Raw genomic sequence first — 16,388 nt, 5'->3', positions numbered from 1 at the left:
TACTGGGAGGTGTGGGACGGACCATGGGGAGTGGGCTGGACTGTGGGCTGGGCCTCAAGCCTGGGGGTGGGAATGAGGTGTGATTAGGGAAGGGGAGGCGGAGGGAGCCAGGGAACCGGGAATTTTGCCCAGGGAGGGGTGTCTGGGAGCGGAGGCAGCTGCAGTGGAAAATTCCAGGGAGATGGCGAGGCAGAGAATGGGAATCCTGCCCCAAGGCCCGAGGGACTGCATGGCCATCTAAAAGAGCCTGGACATTAGGGTCTGCCGGGACTTGGGGGAATGCTACAGGGTGATAGGGCCGCATCTAAAGACACTCCTACGTGGAGGAAGCTCCCATCGTCTTTTCCTATCTGGTTAGACCACAGATCAGACTCCTAAAGTTTGGCTTTATGGAAACAGCTGGGAAGCTTAGGGTGAATTTGGAGGGGATGGAATATTGAGAACCCACCAGGACGGGCCTTTATGGTCTGTCGCTGTGCCCTGGGTCAGTAGCGTTAAGTGCCAACACTTGCTCCGTTCAGAAGTACTTCTGAGGTTTGTGGAGGCCTGCCTATTCCTAGAACTGTTACTCTACAGTCCAATTGAGAAATTTCCAACGAGTTGAAGGGGGGGGGGGGACCTGTACTTACACATTTTCTGGAAGTGGGAAAAAGGAGAGGCCAGGTGAGAAGAAAAGATCAGAGCCCCTGGAAGCCATGGCATCTGGCTGAGTTCCTAGAAGTTGGTCTTGCTACCAAGTGTGGAAGGTGTTCCTTTCTAATTGCTTCAAACTCATTCTTAGTGAAGTCTTTAGCTTCCTGGTGTGTGTGTGTGTGTTTGTGTTAGTGCAGCTTCCTGTTGTGTGTGTGTGTGTATGTGTGTGTGTTTGTGTTAGTGCAGCTTCCTGGTGTGTGTGTGTGTGTGTGTGTTTGTGTTAGTGCAGCTTCCTGGTGTGTATGTATTCTTAGTGAAGTCTCCAGCTTCCTGGTGTGTGTGTGTGTGTATGTGTGTGTTTGTGTTAGTGCAGCTTCCTGATGTGTGTGTTCTTAGTGAAGTCTCCAGCTTCCTGGTGTGTGTGTGTGTGTGTGTGTGTGTGTGTGTGTGTGTGTGTGAGTGCAGCTTCCTGGGGTGTTTGTAGTGGATGTCAGTGTGTATGTTTATCTCAGGTGAGTGCTAAGAAAACCTATCACTGAGGATGAAAGACAGAAGTTGGGCCATCTCCCTCACCCTAAATTAAATCCTTATTTCACTCCCAGTGACCTCTTTCTTATTCCCTGTTTTTCCTTTATATTAATTTTTTTAACTCCAAGTAAGGAGAGTGGAGAGAGAAGTTAGCCAAGCTTTTGATATAAATTTTTTTTATTACATTTGTTGTATGTGTGTGCTTGAGCAGAAATCAGAACACAGCCGTGAGAATTGTTTTTCTCCTTCTGCCGGTGGATCCTGGGGATCAAACTCAGATCGGTCTTAGTGGACAAGTGACTTTTCCATCTTTCTGGCTTTTCCTTTTCCATGGCAGGGGAGACTGTGTGGTAGTGGGAGCAAGAGGTAGCAGCCTTCGTTACGTTCACAGACAGGAGGGAACAGGGCACACTTATACTCACTGCATTTATGTTAGCTTGTTTTCGAGACAGGGTTTCTCTGTGTAGCCCTGTCTGTCCTGGAACTCACTCTATAGACCAGGCTGGTCTCCAGCCGGAGCTCCACAACTGTGTCCGCGTCTGTCTCCAGCTCGGAGCTCCTCATCCGCATCCGCGTCTGTGTCCTGAGCGTTGGGATTAAAGGTGTGCTCCATCACCGTCCAGCACGTCGTCCTTTTATTTTTATTGTATATGTGTGGATGTTTCGCCAGCATGCGTGTCTGCACTGCTTGTGTTCCTCGTTCCCCAGAGGAGGCCAGATGAGGGTGTGTGAAACCCTGCAACTGGAGTGTGAGCCTCAGTGTGGGTGCTGGGACTCAAACCAGGTCCTCAGGAAGAGCAGTAAGTGCTCTTAATAGCTGAGCTACCTCTCTAGTGGCTTCCCACAACCCCATTACCCCCATTCCTCCCCCCCTTTTGGGGGGGGGGATGTTTTGAGACAGGGTTTCTCTGTAGCTTTGTAGCCTGTTCTGGAACTAGCTCTTGTAGACCAGGCTGGCCTCCAACTCACAGAGATCCGTCTGCCTCTGCCTCCCGAGTGCTGGGATTAAGGTGTATGCCGCCACCACCACCCAGCATGTCCTGGAACTTCTTATGTAGACCTAGCTGGCCTCAGACAAAGAGCTTCCTGCTGCTGCCCTCCCGGTGCTGAAATTGTGTGTATGCTAAAGGCATGTTCAGGTGCCCTTGGAGTTCTGAAGAGGACTTGGATTTCCGGAAGCTGGAGCTACTGGCGTTGAGAGCAACTGGACCTGGGTGCTGAGAACTGAACTTGGGCCTTCTGGCTAGAACTGCAAATGCTTTGAACCCTCGAGCCATCTCTCCAGGCCCCTCACTTTCTCCTTTTTATTCAGCCCAGGACTCCAGCCCATAGAATGTCTGAGTCTTTTGTCTGCAGCAGTGTGTGTATATATATACACACACATATGGGGGGCATGGAGCCACAAGACTGTAATTCCCATGCTTGAGAAGTGGAGGCAGGAGGATCAGTAGTTAAAGGCTTATCTTACATACACAGTTGGAGGTGAAGCCAGGCTGGGGCTATGTAAGATTCTGTTCCAACAGACAAGCAAACGAGAAGAAAAGTAGCTTTCACAAAGCAGGACGTGGTAACACAGCTCTGTGATCTCAGTGGTCTGGAGCCTGAGGCAGGAGGAGCGAGTGCCTCAAATTCAGTCTGCATAGTGAATTTCATGCCAGCTCTGGCAAGAACCCATCTAAAGAAAAGTGATCAAAAAAAAAAAATTACTTGCCGGGCAGTGGTGGCACACGCCATTAATCCCAGCACTCCGGAGGCAGAGGCAGGCGGATCTCTGTGAGTTCGAGGCCAGCCTGGGCTACAAGAGCTAGTTCCAGGACAGGAACCAAAAACTATGGAGAAACCCTGTCTCGAAAATTCAAAAAAAAAAAAAGAAAGAAATCACTCGGGGGCTGGAGAGATGGCTCAGTGGTTAAGAGCATTGCCTGCTCTTCCAAAGGTCCTGAGTTCAATTCCCAGCAACCACATGGTGGCTCACAACCATCTGTAATGAGGTCTGGCGCCCTCTTCTGGCCTGTAGGCATACAGGCAGAACATTGTATACTAAATAAATAAATATTTTTTAAAAAAAGAAAGAAATCACTTTTAAAACAGTCACATCATATGTGATTAGTCTGGTTGGAAGAGAAAATGGAAATGATTATTAAGTTTAAAAATTAGTTTAATTTGTCTTATCCACCATCAAAATTCTACTCTGATATAAGTCAATTTTAGCTAAAGAAGTTTAAATTTCCATTGTATGTCCATATCAAGCTTTTTTTTTTAATGTTTTGAGACAGGGTTTTTCCTGCTCATTATGAAGATCAGACTGGCCTCAAACTCAGAGATCCACCTACCTCTGACTCGCAAGTGCTGAGATGAAAAGCAAGCGCCACCGTGCTCTGCTCAAACTTAAATCTTGAAGCAGATGTGAGGGCCCACACTTGTAAAACCAGAGCTCTGAGGCTGACTGCTGGGATACAGGCCAATGAATGATCAGATTCCATCCCTTTTCGGCTGTACTTTAAATAATTTTTGTAGTTATTTTTCTTGTATGTGAGTGTTTCTCCTGCATATATGTCTGCGCACCACTTACCTGTAGTCCCTCAGAGAAAAAGGTTCCTGATCTAACTCCTATCTGGACTTACAGGTGTTGGGAATGGAACTCGGGTCCTCAAGAAGAGCAACCCCATCTCTGCAGTAGCCCCTAGGCTGTAACAAGCTCTTGGTCTAAAATCATTCAGACAGGGATCGTGCATGTTTGGTTTTTTAAATTGTTTATTTATTTCTATTTTATGTGCATTGGTGTTTTGCCCTGGGAAGTTTCAGGTAACCTGATGGATTTCCAGACAGTTGTGAGTTGCCATGGGAGCTGAGCCTGGGTACTATGGAAGATCAGTCGGTGCTCTTAACCGCTGAGCCATCTCTCCAGCCTCCATGGAATCATGTCTGTTTCTTTCAGTTTTCTCTCTCCACTATATTCCACAGTCCCTAAGAGCTACTAAGAGGTCAATTAAAATTTGATGAAGTATAAGAGTTCGTTTTTCTCTCGATTTGCTAAGAATAGAATCTGAGACCTCGTGCTTCAGGAGCTGTGCCACCCACATATATCCCTGGCTGTTTTTTGTTTTTTTATTTTGGTTTTTTTTTTGAGACAGGGTTTCTCTGTGGCTTTGGAGCTTGTCCTGGAACTAGCTCTTGTAGACCAGGCTGGTCTCGAACTCACAGAGATCGCCTGCCTCTGCCTCCCGAGTGCTGGGATTAAAGGCGTGCGCCACCACCGCCCGGCTCCCCGGCTGTTTATATGTTTTTGTTTTGAGACAGTCTCTTGTACCCCAGACTCTTCTCCTAATTACAGCAGGGATTATAGAATGTACCACCAAGACCATTTTTACACAGCACTGGGAACCGAACCCAGGACTCACACATGCTAGCCTGTGTGACGAGTGTTCCACTAGCTGAACCATATCACCATGCTGCTTCTGCTTCTTTGAAGCAGGTTTTCCCGTGTAGCCTAGACTGTCCTTGAACTTTCTATGTCGCCAGATTCCCTCTATTTAGGCTGGCCTTGTCCTAGGAGAATTTTAGTGCTCTTACATGCCTTCCGGAACTTTCTCCTTGGTGAAGTATCAGTTTCACCATTGTGCTTCTTCAGAACCTTTGGCTGGCTTTCATTTTGAGGCAGGGTTTAGCTACGTAGACTAGGCTGGCCTCAAACTTGTATTTATTCTTCTGCTTCAGCTTCCTGAATGCTGGGGTTACGGACGTGTGCCACCAAGCCTTGCTCTTTAGTCGGCTGACTTTTCTCACTCTGTCCCCTCCTTCATTTGTGCTCCTAGAGGCACTGACTCTGGTCCAGCGCTGCTGTTATCTCAAATTCTCCCTCATATTTACTCTTCAAAATGCCTTTTTAGACTGTCAGAAAAATCTGTAAAAAAAAAAAAAAAGAAGAAGAAAAAAAGATAGGATTTAGCCAGGCAGTGGGGACGCACACCTTTGATCTCAGCAGAGGAGGCAGAGGCAGGTGGATCTCTGTGAGTTTGAGGCCAGCCTGGGCTACAGAGTGAGCTCCAGGACAGCCAGGACTGTACACAGTCCTGTACACAGAGAAACCCTGTCTCAAGGAGAGAGAGAGAGAGAGAGAGGGGGGGGGGGGAGAGAAAACATTTATAGATGCTTCCAAAGAAAGAAAGAAAGGAAGGAAGGAAGGAAGGAAGGAAGGAAGGAAGGAAGGAAGGAAGAAAGAAAGAAAGAAAGAAAGAAAGCATTTATAGGTGCTTCCCAACTCTGCACTTAAATAGTGTTATACCTGGAACACGGGCTTTACGCATAGCAGGCACGTGCTCTACCCTTGCCCTACACTGCCAGCCCTGGGAGACGTCATCTGTTCTTTTCAATACAATAGACACATGATTACTTAACACTTGGAAATATGGCTAGCTCTTGGACTGGAGATGTTATAATCTCATGCATGAAGTCCTGAGTTGGGTACTTGTTACTCATAAACTAGGTGTGGTAGCCCCTCCACATAATCCTAGTCCTTGAGAGGTGGGGTAAAGAGGATCAGAAACTCAGGTTCTCTTTAGGGAGTTCGTGGTCAGTTTAAGACCCCATTTCTCCAAACAGTAATAAGTAAGAGTGGCAAGTTTCACAATAAAGTGAATCCTTTTTAAGATTTTATTATGTATACAGTATTCTGGCCAGAAGAGGGCACCAGATCTCATTTCAGATGGTTGTGAGCCACCATGTAGTTGCTGGGAATTGAACTCAGGACCTTTGGAAGAGCAGCCAGTGCTCTTAACTACTGAGCCATCTCTCCAGCCCAATAAAGTGAGTTATTCAAGTTTGCTATTTATTTTTGCTCTGTAGAAAGTCAGACTTAGGGCCTAGTACATGCTAATCAAGACTCATACCACTGAGCTACACCATAAGCCCACTTGAATAGCCGTATGTGCCTAGCGGCTACCGTATCAGACACTACAATCTTAGATCTCTATTTTAAGCTCCCTCCTTTAAAAAAAAAATTCCCCTTTAAATTATGTGTGTCTCTGTGTGAGTATGTGCGTAGAAGTAGAGGTGTGAGCAGAGGGGCCGGTCTCCTGGAGCTGGAGTGACGGTTCTCTGAGAGCCCAGTGTGTGGTCTCAACCACTGAGCCACCTATCCAGCCCCCCCCCCCTTTATTTTGAGCTGTGCTGGGGATTGAACCCAGGACTCTGCACATGCTAATCACATGCCTCACTACTGGGCTAACACCCAGCCTGCAGCCTGCAGCCTGCTTCCTTGCCCACATCCAGCTCCTGCGATTTGTAATTAGAATGTCAGAAAGCAGCTCTGGCTGCGGTGTTCCCCTTCACACAGGCCACTGCTGCATGCAGGCGACTGCTGCGTGCTCTCCCTTGGGTGTGTGTTTAGAGTTTTCACACATTACACCGACCGTGGCTTATCTATGGACCAGTAAAGAAAACAATGAAAGGCTCAGGAAAATGAGACAGACTTCCTTGGCCTAGAAGCTGGAGACAGAGAAAGAATAGCGAGGACGAGACAGGGAGACTTGATGGACTTATGTATGCTCCCTAGGCTGCTGCATCACGGACGTCTGCTCTCGTCCTGCTACCAACCACAAAACTCAAAACTCTGGTGACTTCAGAGTCTCTAGCGCTGGCTTTATTCCTGAGGTCCAGACTGACAAATTTAGCTTCTCCTCTTCCCGGGTGCTCCTCGGGACCCCAAAGTATCAGAGTCCGACAGAAGTCTCCCATGTTTCCTCTCTTGGTGGGTGGGACTTCCCTCTGCGCAAGCGTCCACCAAAGGGGCTACACTAGACCTCAGTTTTCCATTCCTAGCTTGTTCGGTGCTGCTTCTTATCTCCACACCCACCCGTCCCTGCTCAGGGGCTCAACACCAACGGAAGTTAAGCTTAAGCACCTCCTGATTGTCAATAATGAGTTAAGGAGGTGTGTATCCTAACACCTACCTCGGTTTCCCTATTTCCATAGCGGCTGTATTGTACAAGATCAAAAAAAAAAAAAAAACAGTTTCCAGGAATGTGTAAACGGCCTTTCGATTTAAAATACAAACAGGCTGTTGTAATTTCCCTACTCCCAACGTTGCTCCGCCCTCACTCTGTTCAAATATCCAACTGTCCTGGGGTGTTTCCAGATGTGTGACCTCATATCCAAAGAGGGCCCCTTCCCCGGCCCAGCTCTACCCTCTCAAGGTTTTCCTGACTGACTCCAGCCAGACGACCCGTGGATGGAGGAGGCACATTCAGTCCTTGTCCCTGCAGCCTTGTCCCCTGAAGAAGCTGCATGCCCTCCTGAGTCACATCATCTATGGGGAAACGCCAGTGAATGACAAACTCCTGCCCTTCATTGATCTTACAGAGAAGAGAGAGGGAGGGAGGGAGAGAGGGAGGGGAGAAGGGGGAGGAAGACAGGGAGGAGAGGAAAAAAGGCAGACGGACATAACTGCTAGTTGCTTGTAAAATTATATCCCTTCAATTCCTAGAGAGCTGCCTGTGTATGTCACCAGGCATGCTGAACATGAGCTTTCACAGCGCCTCCCTTAGTCTCACCCGTTCAAGCGTGTGTGTGTGTGTGTGTGTGTGTGTGTGTGGCTGAGGATCCAAGACCTGGCCTTGTGTGCACACCGCAAGCTCTCTGATACTGAACTACATCCCAAGCCCAACTCGAGACCTTTGGGGCCAGGAGAAACAAACAAACAAATCTAGATTTCAGGCTGTGCCTAGTAGAAGTGAAGCTGTAATTTGTAAACATGCCTAGGAGAAGAAACACACTCATTTAAAAGCTAAATATTTGAGAGCGCTTGCTGCTCTCGCAAAGGACCCAGGTTTAGTTCCCAGTGTCCACATAGTGGCTTACAACCATCCGTAACTTCAGATCCAGGGGATCCTGACCCTCTCTTCTGACTTCTGCACGCCCTCAGCAAGCATAGACACACATGCGAGCAAAACACTCATCTCTGATACATATGAAATAACGTGAAATAAGATCTCTCAATGTAGTCTCAGCTGTCCTGGAACTCCTGTGTAGACCAGGCTGGCCTTGGACTCAAAGAGATCCTCCTCCCTGCCTCCCAAGTGCTAGGATTAAGGGTGTGCACCACCATGCCTGGCCTAAATAAATCTTAAACTGAAATCCTGTAGAGCCAGTGATATGGCTCAGCAGGTTGAGTTGCCACCAAGCCTGGCACTCTGAGTGTGATTTCCTGGAGCCCACATGGTGGAAGAAGAGAACTAACTCCTCCACGTTGTCCTCTGACCTCCTCATGCATGTCACGATATATGCGCCCCACACACAAATGAATACAATCAAAGATTTTAATAAAAATAAATTCATGCAAAGACAGGGCATAGCCCCGCATGCCTAGAATCCCACCACTTAGTTGGTGAAGATAGGAGAATCAGGACTTTCATACGCTAAGTTTCGGGTCAGCCTGGGTTACACAATGAGGCTGTCCCAAATACAAAACAGGGCTGTGGACTTAGCTGAATGGAAAAGCACTTTCTGCCATATGCAAGATCCTGGGTTTATGCCTGGATTCACCATACACAACACACACACACATGCACTACACACACTTGAACACACACGCAAAGGTAAAAATGGATGGTATCAGATTCTTTTTTTTTTTTTTTTTTTTTTTGGTTTTGGTTTTTTCGAGACAGGGTTTCTCTGTGGCTTTGGAGCCTGTCCTGGAACTAGCTCTTGTAGACCAGGCTGGTCTCGAACTCAGAGATCCACCTGGCTCTGCCTCCCGAGTGCTGGGATTAAAGGCATGCGCCACCACCGCCCGGCTGGTATCAGATTCTTAAAGTATTCTGCTTGGCTTTTATCTTTTTTGACAACATCTTACATAGAGACTTGCTATGTATCCAGCTGGGATTACAGACGTATACCCAACATTCCTAATGACGTTCTTACAGTCTGAGAGACCAGAGAGAAAGGGCTCCAGACGCCTAAAGGCAGGAGACAAAGATATCAAATAATAGAAAAAGAAACATGGAGATAGATGCCAGGTGGTGGTGGTGTGCGCCTTTAATCCTGGCACTTGGGAGGCAGAGGCAGGCCGATCTCTGAGTTCAAGGACGGCCTGTCTACAGAGCGAGTTCCAGGACACCCAATACTAGAGAAACCCTGTCTCAAAACAAGCAAAAACAGAAAGAAAGAAAGAAAGAAAGAAAGAAAGAAAGAAAGAAAGAAAGAAAGAAAGAAAGAAAGATGGAGATCTAACTGGTCACGGTGGCATGCAACTGGAATTCTTGCAGCCATGAAATTCAAGTGCTCCCAGTCAGGGCTATAGAGCAAAACCCTGTCTCAAAACAAAGACAACTCACAGCAAGGAGCCTAAGACACTCTACACATCAAGGTGGCAGGCAGAGACCATCTTACTTAGCTTTGTGTTTAATACACTCTCCTAGCACGGGACAAGCGCATTAAATACCGGCTGGTTGGTCAGGCAGCGAAGAACTTGCTTCGATGGCCGTCCCAGAGCCACGCGGTGACCCTGTCCCAGAGGGGGACTTGCTTGGAAAGGAGACCACAGCAAAGAGAGCTGATGTGGCATCTCTTTATTTAAGTCTAGGTGGCAGAACATTCGTTAAAGTAACTTTTAAAAAAAATAATCAAACTTATTTTTATTTTTGCACATGAGTATTTTGCCTATATGTTTGTATGTATGCATACCATGCGTGTTCCACAGAGGCCAGAAGAGGGCATTGCATAGCCCGGAACTGGAGTTTTACTGGTGGTTGTTGAGTCAAGATGTGGGTCCTGGGAATTGTACTAGGTGTCTGCAAGAGCAGTAACTGCTCTTTTTGAGATATAAGGTATATGTGTGTGTCGGAATGCCAGGTGTGTGAGCACCCTTGGAGGCCTGGAGAGGGTGTGCAATCCTGTGGAGTGGGAACTCTGCGACCATGATGAGTTCTTCTGCAATAGCAGCAAACACTGTTTTTGTTCGTTTTTGAGACAGGATCTCTGTGTAGCCTTGGCTATCCTGGAACTCTCTCTGTAGACGAGGCTGGCCTTGAACTCACAGATCAATTAAAAACAAATTTTCTTCTATTCTTTTGGTTTCGCTTTTCCAATCTGCCAGCATACCTTAATGATATCCCTGTTCCTCCTGAGAACCCTATCTTTTCCACTTAGTAATGATCACATGGAAAGAAATTGCTCCCAATCGTTTCCTGAATAACCATGGACCCTTCCCCCGCAGGGAATTGTTGGAGAATAAACCTTTCTCTTTGGACCAGGTTCCACACGGTACCAATGTGGGCTGTCAGCCAGAGTAAAGAAGAGTTTTGAATTCGGATCTCTGCGGGTCAAAGTCTACCTAAAACGGTTCAGATCCTCTGACCCAAAGGGTCAGGCTCAGGAAGACTCTGTGCAGGACAATTAGTATGTCAAAATATCAGTCTTTGGCTTTGGCGTCAGGCCTCTTGGGCTTACTTTGTAGCTCCGCCCCTGGGTGATTCTGCTTAATTTAACTTTCCATTCCTTTATTCTTCTAAACTTCAGTCTCTTGACCTATCTACCTGCTTAGAGAAAAGAAAGTTTTGGAAACATAAGAGCTAGAGAAAACGGGCTGGACTGTAGCGTACCGGTAGAGCACATGCTTGGCACGCACGAGGCCCTAGGTTGGATCCCTGAGCACCAAAACAACAACAACAACAACGCCACAACAAAAAAAACCACAGACTTCTGGACTACGGCGATTGCTCAGGCTCGCCCTTCCCAGACAGGTCGAGGGGTTCAGAAGCCTAAGCCGACACCGTATCCTAAGGCGCTGAAGTTCCAGGCTGGCCCCGGAGCGCCCTCTGGCGGCCAGTCCCCCAACCTGGATTCCCTTTTCCTGAACTAGACCTGAGCTAAACTGTCACCTCCTCCTCCTCCTTCTCCGCGTCACTGCGAGGACCCCGCCCGCCGGAGCGTCTCTCCAGAGGCCTGGCCCCCGCACTCCCCAGTTAAGCACCCCTCCTCCAGTGTGTTTAAAGGTCCCCACGGGGATCCGTCCCACCGGTCGCCCACAGACGGCCTCACCGCCCCCCAGAAGGTGCGGCACACCCTGCCCCCACGCTGCGTTTAGCCCGTCCCTCCTGATCCGCTCCGCCCTCCCCCACCTTCGCCCGAGCCTCTTCCTGTCCCTGGATCCCACCCCCCAGCCAGCTTAATGAGGCCTCCCTTCCCCCGCACACCCCCTCCCCCGCCCCAGAGGACCCGCCCTCCCGGGCTCCGTCGCGCGCGCCGCCCGCCCCCTCTCATGCCGGTGGGCGGGGCTCCTGCGGCCCGCCCCGGGGGCTGCCCGCCGTGACGTCACTTCCGTCCTGGTCTGGCCGAGGTTCGGCTCCGCGGGCCGAGGGCGGGGGTACGGAGGTGGCAGCTGAGGCAGGAGGCGGTGCGGGAGGCGAGAAGCTCCCGCGCGGACCAATCCCTGCGTCCCGGGCCGCGACCCTGCTCCTGCAGCGCCCCGAGAAGAGGCCGGCCGGATGGGCCGCTGAGCCCGAGTCGGGGACCGGTGAGGCTGGGGCGCCGCGGCCTGCGCGGTTTGCAGGGTGGCGAGCCCCAGAGCGGACCTCCCTCTCCGGCTCGCCCGGCGGGAGGCACGGGCTGGGGTAGTCGCCGACCGGCTCGGTGGACAGTGAGGCCGGCCGGGCAGGTCTGGCAGAGGCCGGCGCCTGCAGAAGGCGGAGTAGCTGGGGTCATTAATGGGGCGGCGGGCCGCCGTTCGGGATTCTCGTCGAGCCTGGCGTCGGAGGAGGAGCTGACCATGGCTCGGGGAAGAGGATGGCGGGCGGGGGTGGGGGGGCAACACCGAGAGCCTTGGGAAAAATTCCATGACCCGCGAGATGGGCTTGGGAGCCGCTCGCTCTCAGGACTAAGAGGTGGTATGGCCCAGCAGCTGAAGGGTCTCCCTGGAGTTTGGAGGGCTCAGTGACAGTGTGTGTAAGAGACAGCTTTAAGAGTAGCCACCCTGAGCCGGTGTGCAGAAACCCGGGCGCCTGCATGGAACTCAGCCTCCGTGTCTTCGCAGCGTGGAGCCCCCTGGAGCTGAGATCAGGATGTTCCGCTTCATGAGGGACGTGGAGCCTGACGATCCCATGTTCCTGATGTGAGAATTCCCTCCCCCAAGTGCTGAACACTCACCCCACTCCCTGCTTCAGGTCTGAGCAGTTCAGACAGACCTCCGGGTTCCCGTCTGGAACCGGTTCGAACTAGCTGGATACCAAGCCGCAGCTCTCAATTAGAGGGAAGTTGGCATCTGTGCCACTGTGTGCCCCTGACTGGTTTGGGGGAGCCGGGGAAGGCTGGGTGTTGACAGCTTGGTCTTTTGGCCATCTATAGTGTATGCTTGCTCCACAGGGACCCCTTCGCCATTCACCGCCAGCACATGAGCCGCATGTTGTCAGGTGGCTTTGGCTATAGCCCCTTTCTTAGCATCACAGATGGTAACATGCCAGCAACCAGGCCCGCCAGCCGCAGGATGCAGGTAACAGTTGGAACAGACAGGAGATGCAGGGTGCTTATTAAAGCATGCTGCTGTTCTTGTCCTGCAACCAGCAAAGGAAATGACCGGTGTGGGAGGCTGAGGAGTGGGGTCAGGAGTCTGGGGAAAGGGACTTGTGACTCCTTTTGAGGGAAGGATGAGGAGGAAGTGGGGGACACGGGCCTTGCTTGCTGTTTAAAGCAGAACGTTGTTCTGCTGAGGAGTGGGGTCAGGAGTCTGGGGAAGGGGACTTGTGGCTCCTTTTGAGGGAAGGATGAGGAGGAAGTGGGGGACACGGGCCTTGCTTGCTGTTTAAAGCAGAACGTTGTTCTAACTTGTGTTCCTCTTGTGTTCGTGTAGGCTGGGGCTGTCTCTCCCTTTGGGATGTTGGGAATGGTGAGTCCTTATGTTCCTGTTCCTCTGTATCTCAGTCACTACAGTCTTAGACGTTGTTTCCAAATGTGTCCCCTCTGGAGTAGTCTCAGGGATGGTCTCAAAATATTCTCTTTGGAGAGTTGACACATTCAGAGCCCATTGGGTTTAAATCCTGGAGCTAGGGCTGGAGAGATGGTCGAGTTAAGAGCATCTGGTTGCTCTTCCAGACGACCAGGGTTCAATTCCCAGCACTCCATGGCAGCTCACAGCTGTCTTATCTCCGGTCCCAGGGGATCCAATGGCATCTTCTGTCCCCTACCATGCATTGCATGAATGTAGTGCACAGATACGCATGCAGAAACCACCCATACATGTAAAAACAATAAAATGTTCACACACACACGCAAAGGAATCTGCAGGGTGGTGGTGGCACACACCTTTAATCTCAGCCCTGTCTCAAAAAAACCAAAAAGAAAAAAAAAACCTCATGGAGCAAGGTAATCCTGGCTCCTGGGTGTTAGCCACGGGAAATGCAACTGTGCAGCATTCTCTTAAGGAGAAGATGCATCCGAAGGGCCAGGGAATAGAGTTTGGGACACTTTCACGATTCTGTGTTAGAATGTTAAAGGTTTTAAATCATTAATTTGGGTTCACTTCCCCAAAGATAAGGAAACGAGCAGAGAAGGATCATAGCAGCCACAGAGCCTGAGGAGGGGGTTGAGTATTCTGACTAGGTATATAGGAGAGAAAGGGCCTGGAGTCAGAGCTGGGTGGCCGTTCCAAAACAGCGTCACCACATCTAACTTTGCTTTCCTGACTGTCTTCTCTCCCCTCAGTCTGGTGGCTTCATGGACATGTTTGGGATGATGAACGACATGATTGGGAACATGGTATGACTCTTGCTCCGTTGTCTTCCTGGGCCTCAGTGGCAGCCACTGTCCCTGGCATCCTTTGAGGCAGGAGGGAGAGAAGTACACTAGTGAAGAGGCTGGGGTGGATGAGCCAATTGAGCCTGAGCCCCGGGGTCGTGGGTCTGCTCTCATCCCTGTGCATGGTTAAGTATGTTTAGTGTGGAGCAGTGAAGAATTGGGCAAGTTCTGATTCTCATGTTCTCACATAGTTTAAGAAAGATGTGGCAAGAACAAGGCAGCAGAAGGGAGCTCCCTTCTGCAGAGTAGCTTCCCCTCATCAGCCTGACCACTCCGCTTTCTTCCTCAGGAACACATGGCCGCGGGAGGCAACTGCCAGACCTTTTCTTCCTCCACCGTCATCTCCTACTCCAACACTGGGGACGGAGCCCCTAAAGTTTACCAGGAGACATCTGAGATGCGCTCTGCCCCAGGCGGGGTGAGTGAGGAACTCCCCTATCTCACAGGAAGTAGGGTTGAGTGGCATCCACAGAAACCCTGATATCTCTTTTCAGGAGTGGGTCGGGGTGGTGTAGCTGGGGCTTTGGGTGGGGAGTTAAATGTGCCGTGTCCACCTCATCCCAGATCCGGGAGACAAGGAGGACTGTCCGGGACTCAGACAGTGGTCTGGAGCAGATGTCCATCGGCCATCACATTCGGGACAGGGCTCACATCCTCCAGCGCTCCCGAAATCACCGCACAGGGGACCAGGAAGAACGGCAGGACTACATCAACCTGGACGAAAGTGAGTCTAGTTCCTGTGGGCTGTCTCTCCACCCCGCAGGTATCTCTCAGGCAGAGTTGTGAGTGAGCCCTATGCTTAGGCCTTGTTGCCTGCTTCAGGGTTGAGTCAGGTGTTGCTAAGGAGGAGGCAGATGCTGTGACTGAAGTCAGGTGTTGATGGTGTCGTGCCGTTCCGTACCTGGATCAGTGATTTTTCTTTTTCCAGCCTTTACTTCATCTCTCTCAGATTAGTGTGGTTTCATTAAGTTGCTGTGGTGCCTATAACTCCCGCGGTCTTTGTCCAGTGGTTGTGCCAAAATGGCTCCCTACCCCTGTTCTCACATGCGTGATCTCTGCCTTTGCCCCGATTTCTGATGTTGGAAGGCTGTGGCTCACAGCCCCTCCATGCCTGCGCTGTGTCTGCCTTAGGTGAGGCCGCGGCCTTTGATGATGAATGGCGAAGGGAGACGTCCCGATTCAGACAGCAGCGTCCTCTGGAGTTTCGACGGCATGAGGCATCTGCGGGTGGAGGACGAAGGGGCGAGGGGCCTCCCCGCCTGGCTATCCAGGGACCCGAGGACTCCCCCTCCCGACAGTCCCGCCGCTATGACTGGTGAAGGCCCCAGGCTCTCCGTCTCTCTTGTAAGTGCCTGAGAGGGAGGAATAGAAGGGTGACTGACCTGTGTGCCTTCTGGGCTTCCAGCTAGTCATGCCTTGGGTAGAGTAGCTCAGCTGTCATGGGAAGAGAAACTGGTTCTCTGAGTGTCTGGAAGAGTAGCTCCGACCCCAGGCTTCTGTGTCTTTTCTCCCTCTAACAGGCTCATCTTTTCTTCCTCAGGTACAGGCTGAGAGGCTGAGAGATCATCCCGTGAAATAACGTTGTCCTTCCCAACTTCATCCCAATTTAATATTAAATTAACAGGCAAGCTGGCCCCCACCTCTCCCTGGGGGTCTCAGGGAGAACCTTTTACTGCCCCCACCTCCTTTTTCCGTCTTTTCTCCCCTCACCATGATGACCCCACCCATCTTGACTCCACTAACTTGAGTTTTCATTTTACTGCTCCATCTCCAAGCCACCTCATCTTCCTTGAGCCCCTGCCACACTTTGAAGGTTTTGGGGTGCAAGCTCTGGGTTTAGGGATCACCATCCCTCAGCTCCCCTGGACCCTTGCCCACCTGCTCTTCAGAGCCCCACTGCAGATGCCATCGTCCTGTGAGGGCTGTGGAGGGAGCGGACTATTCCCAACTCTTTGTCCCTTCTCCCACCCCACATCACAAAAAGACACCTTCCTATACCCTTCTCTGCCTTTATAAAAATAAATGATTTGTGCAACTTGTAACTAGGTGTTTATGGAATAAAGGAGAATGAAAAAATAAGATTCTGGCTGTACTTTTATCTTTTCCCTCAGCTCACCCTCCCGTGTCCCAGACACTTTCTTACCTTCCCTCTTGGCTCCACATGTGGCCCAGCTGTCTTAGGGTTTCTTTTGAAACACTGACCAAGGCAGCTTATAAAAGAAAGCATTTAATTGGGGGCTTACTCGCAGTTTCAAGGTGTGTCCATAACCATCATGGTGGGGATGGCATGGCGGGCGGGCAGGCATGGTGTAACAGAAGCTGAGCGCTCATCTGATCTGCAAGTAGGAGACTGAGCAACTGGGAAAGGCTGGGGCTTTTGAAAGCCACACACCTAGTCCTTCCTGAACTCCATCCCAGCTGGGAACCAAACATCCGAATAT

At 50.4% G+C, this 16,388-nt stretch overlaps 1 protein-coding gene across 1 annotated transcript; it reads left to right on the top strand.

The window, feature by feature from the left end:
• The first annotated feature begins 11,494 nt into the window (after positions 1–11,494).
• Positions 11,495–16,026, top strand: Mlf2 (myeloid leukemia factor 2). Its single transcript, XM_075982787.1, has 9 exons — positions 11,495–11,674; positions 12,191–12,268; positions 12,520–12,646; positions 13,004–13,039; positions 13,855–13,908; positions 14,237–14,365; positions 14,512–14,671; positions 15,079–15,291; positions 15,488–16,026. Exons 2-8 carry the CDS (start codon positions 12,219–12,221, stop codon positions 15,264–15,266), a joined length of 744 nt encoding a protein of 247 aa, XP_075838902.1. The 5' UTR covers positions 11,495–11,674; positions 12,191–12,218; the 3' UTR covers positions 15,267–15,291; positions 15,488–16,026.
• Positions 16,027–16,388: the final 362 nt, after the last annotated feature.

Source organism: Microtus pennsylvanicus, chromosome 8, assembly GCF_037038515.1.
Source record: "Microtus pennsylvanicus isolate mMicPen1 chromosome 8, mMicPen1.hap1, whole genome shotgun sequence".
Lineage (NCBI taxonomy): Eukaryota > Metazoa > Chordata > Mammalia > Rodentia > Cricetidae > Microtus > Microtus pennsylvanicus.
Note: the sequence above shows the minus strand (reverse complement) of the source record. Positions and strands in the feature narration are given on the sequence as shown.

What these genes read in the sequence shown, in the direction of transcription:
- Mlf2 (XM_075982787.1), top strand. Translation starts at nt 12,219, where the DNA reads ATGTTCCGCTTCATGAGGGACGTGGAGCCTGACGATCCCATGTTCCTG. An exon ending in ACGACATGATTGGGAACATG is followed by an intron (nt 13,909 to 14,236) that starts GTATGACTCTTG and finishes TTTCTTCCTCAG; the next exon opens with GAACACATGGCCGCGGGAGG. An exon ending in TGCGCTCTGCCCCAGGCGGG is followed by an intron (nt 14,366 to 14,511) that starts GTGAGTGAGGAA and finishes ACCTCATCCCAG; the next exon opens with ATCCGGGAGACAAGGAGGAC.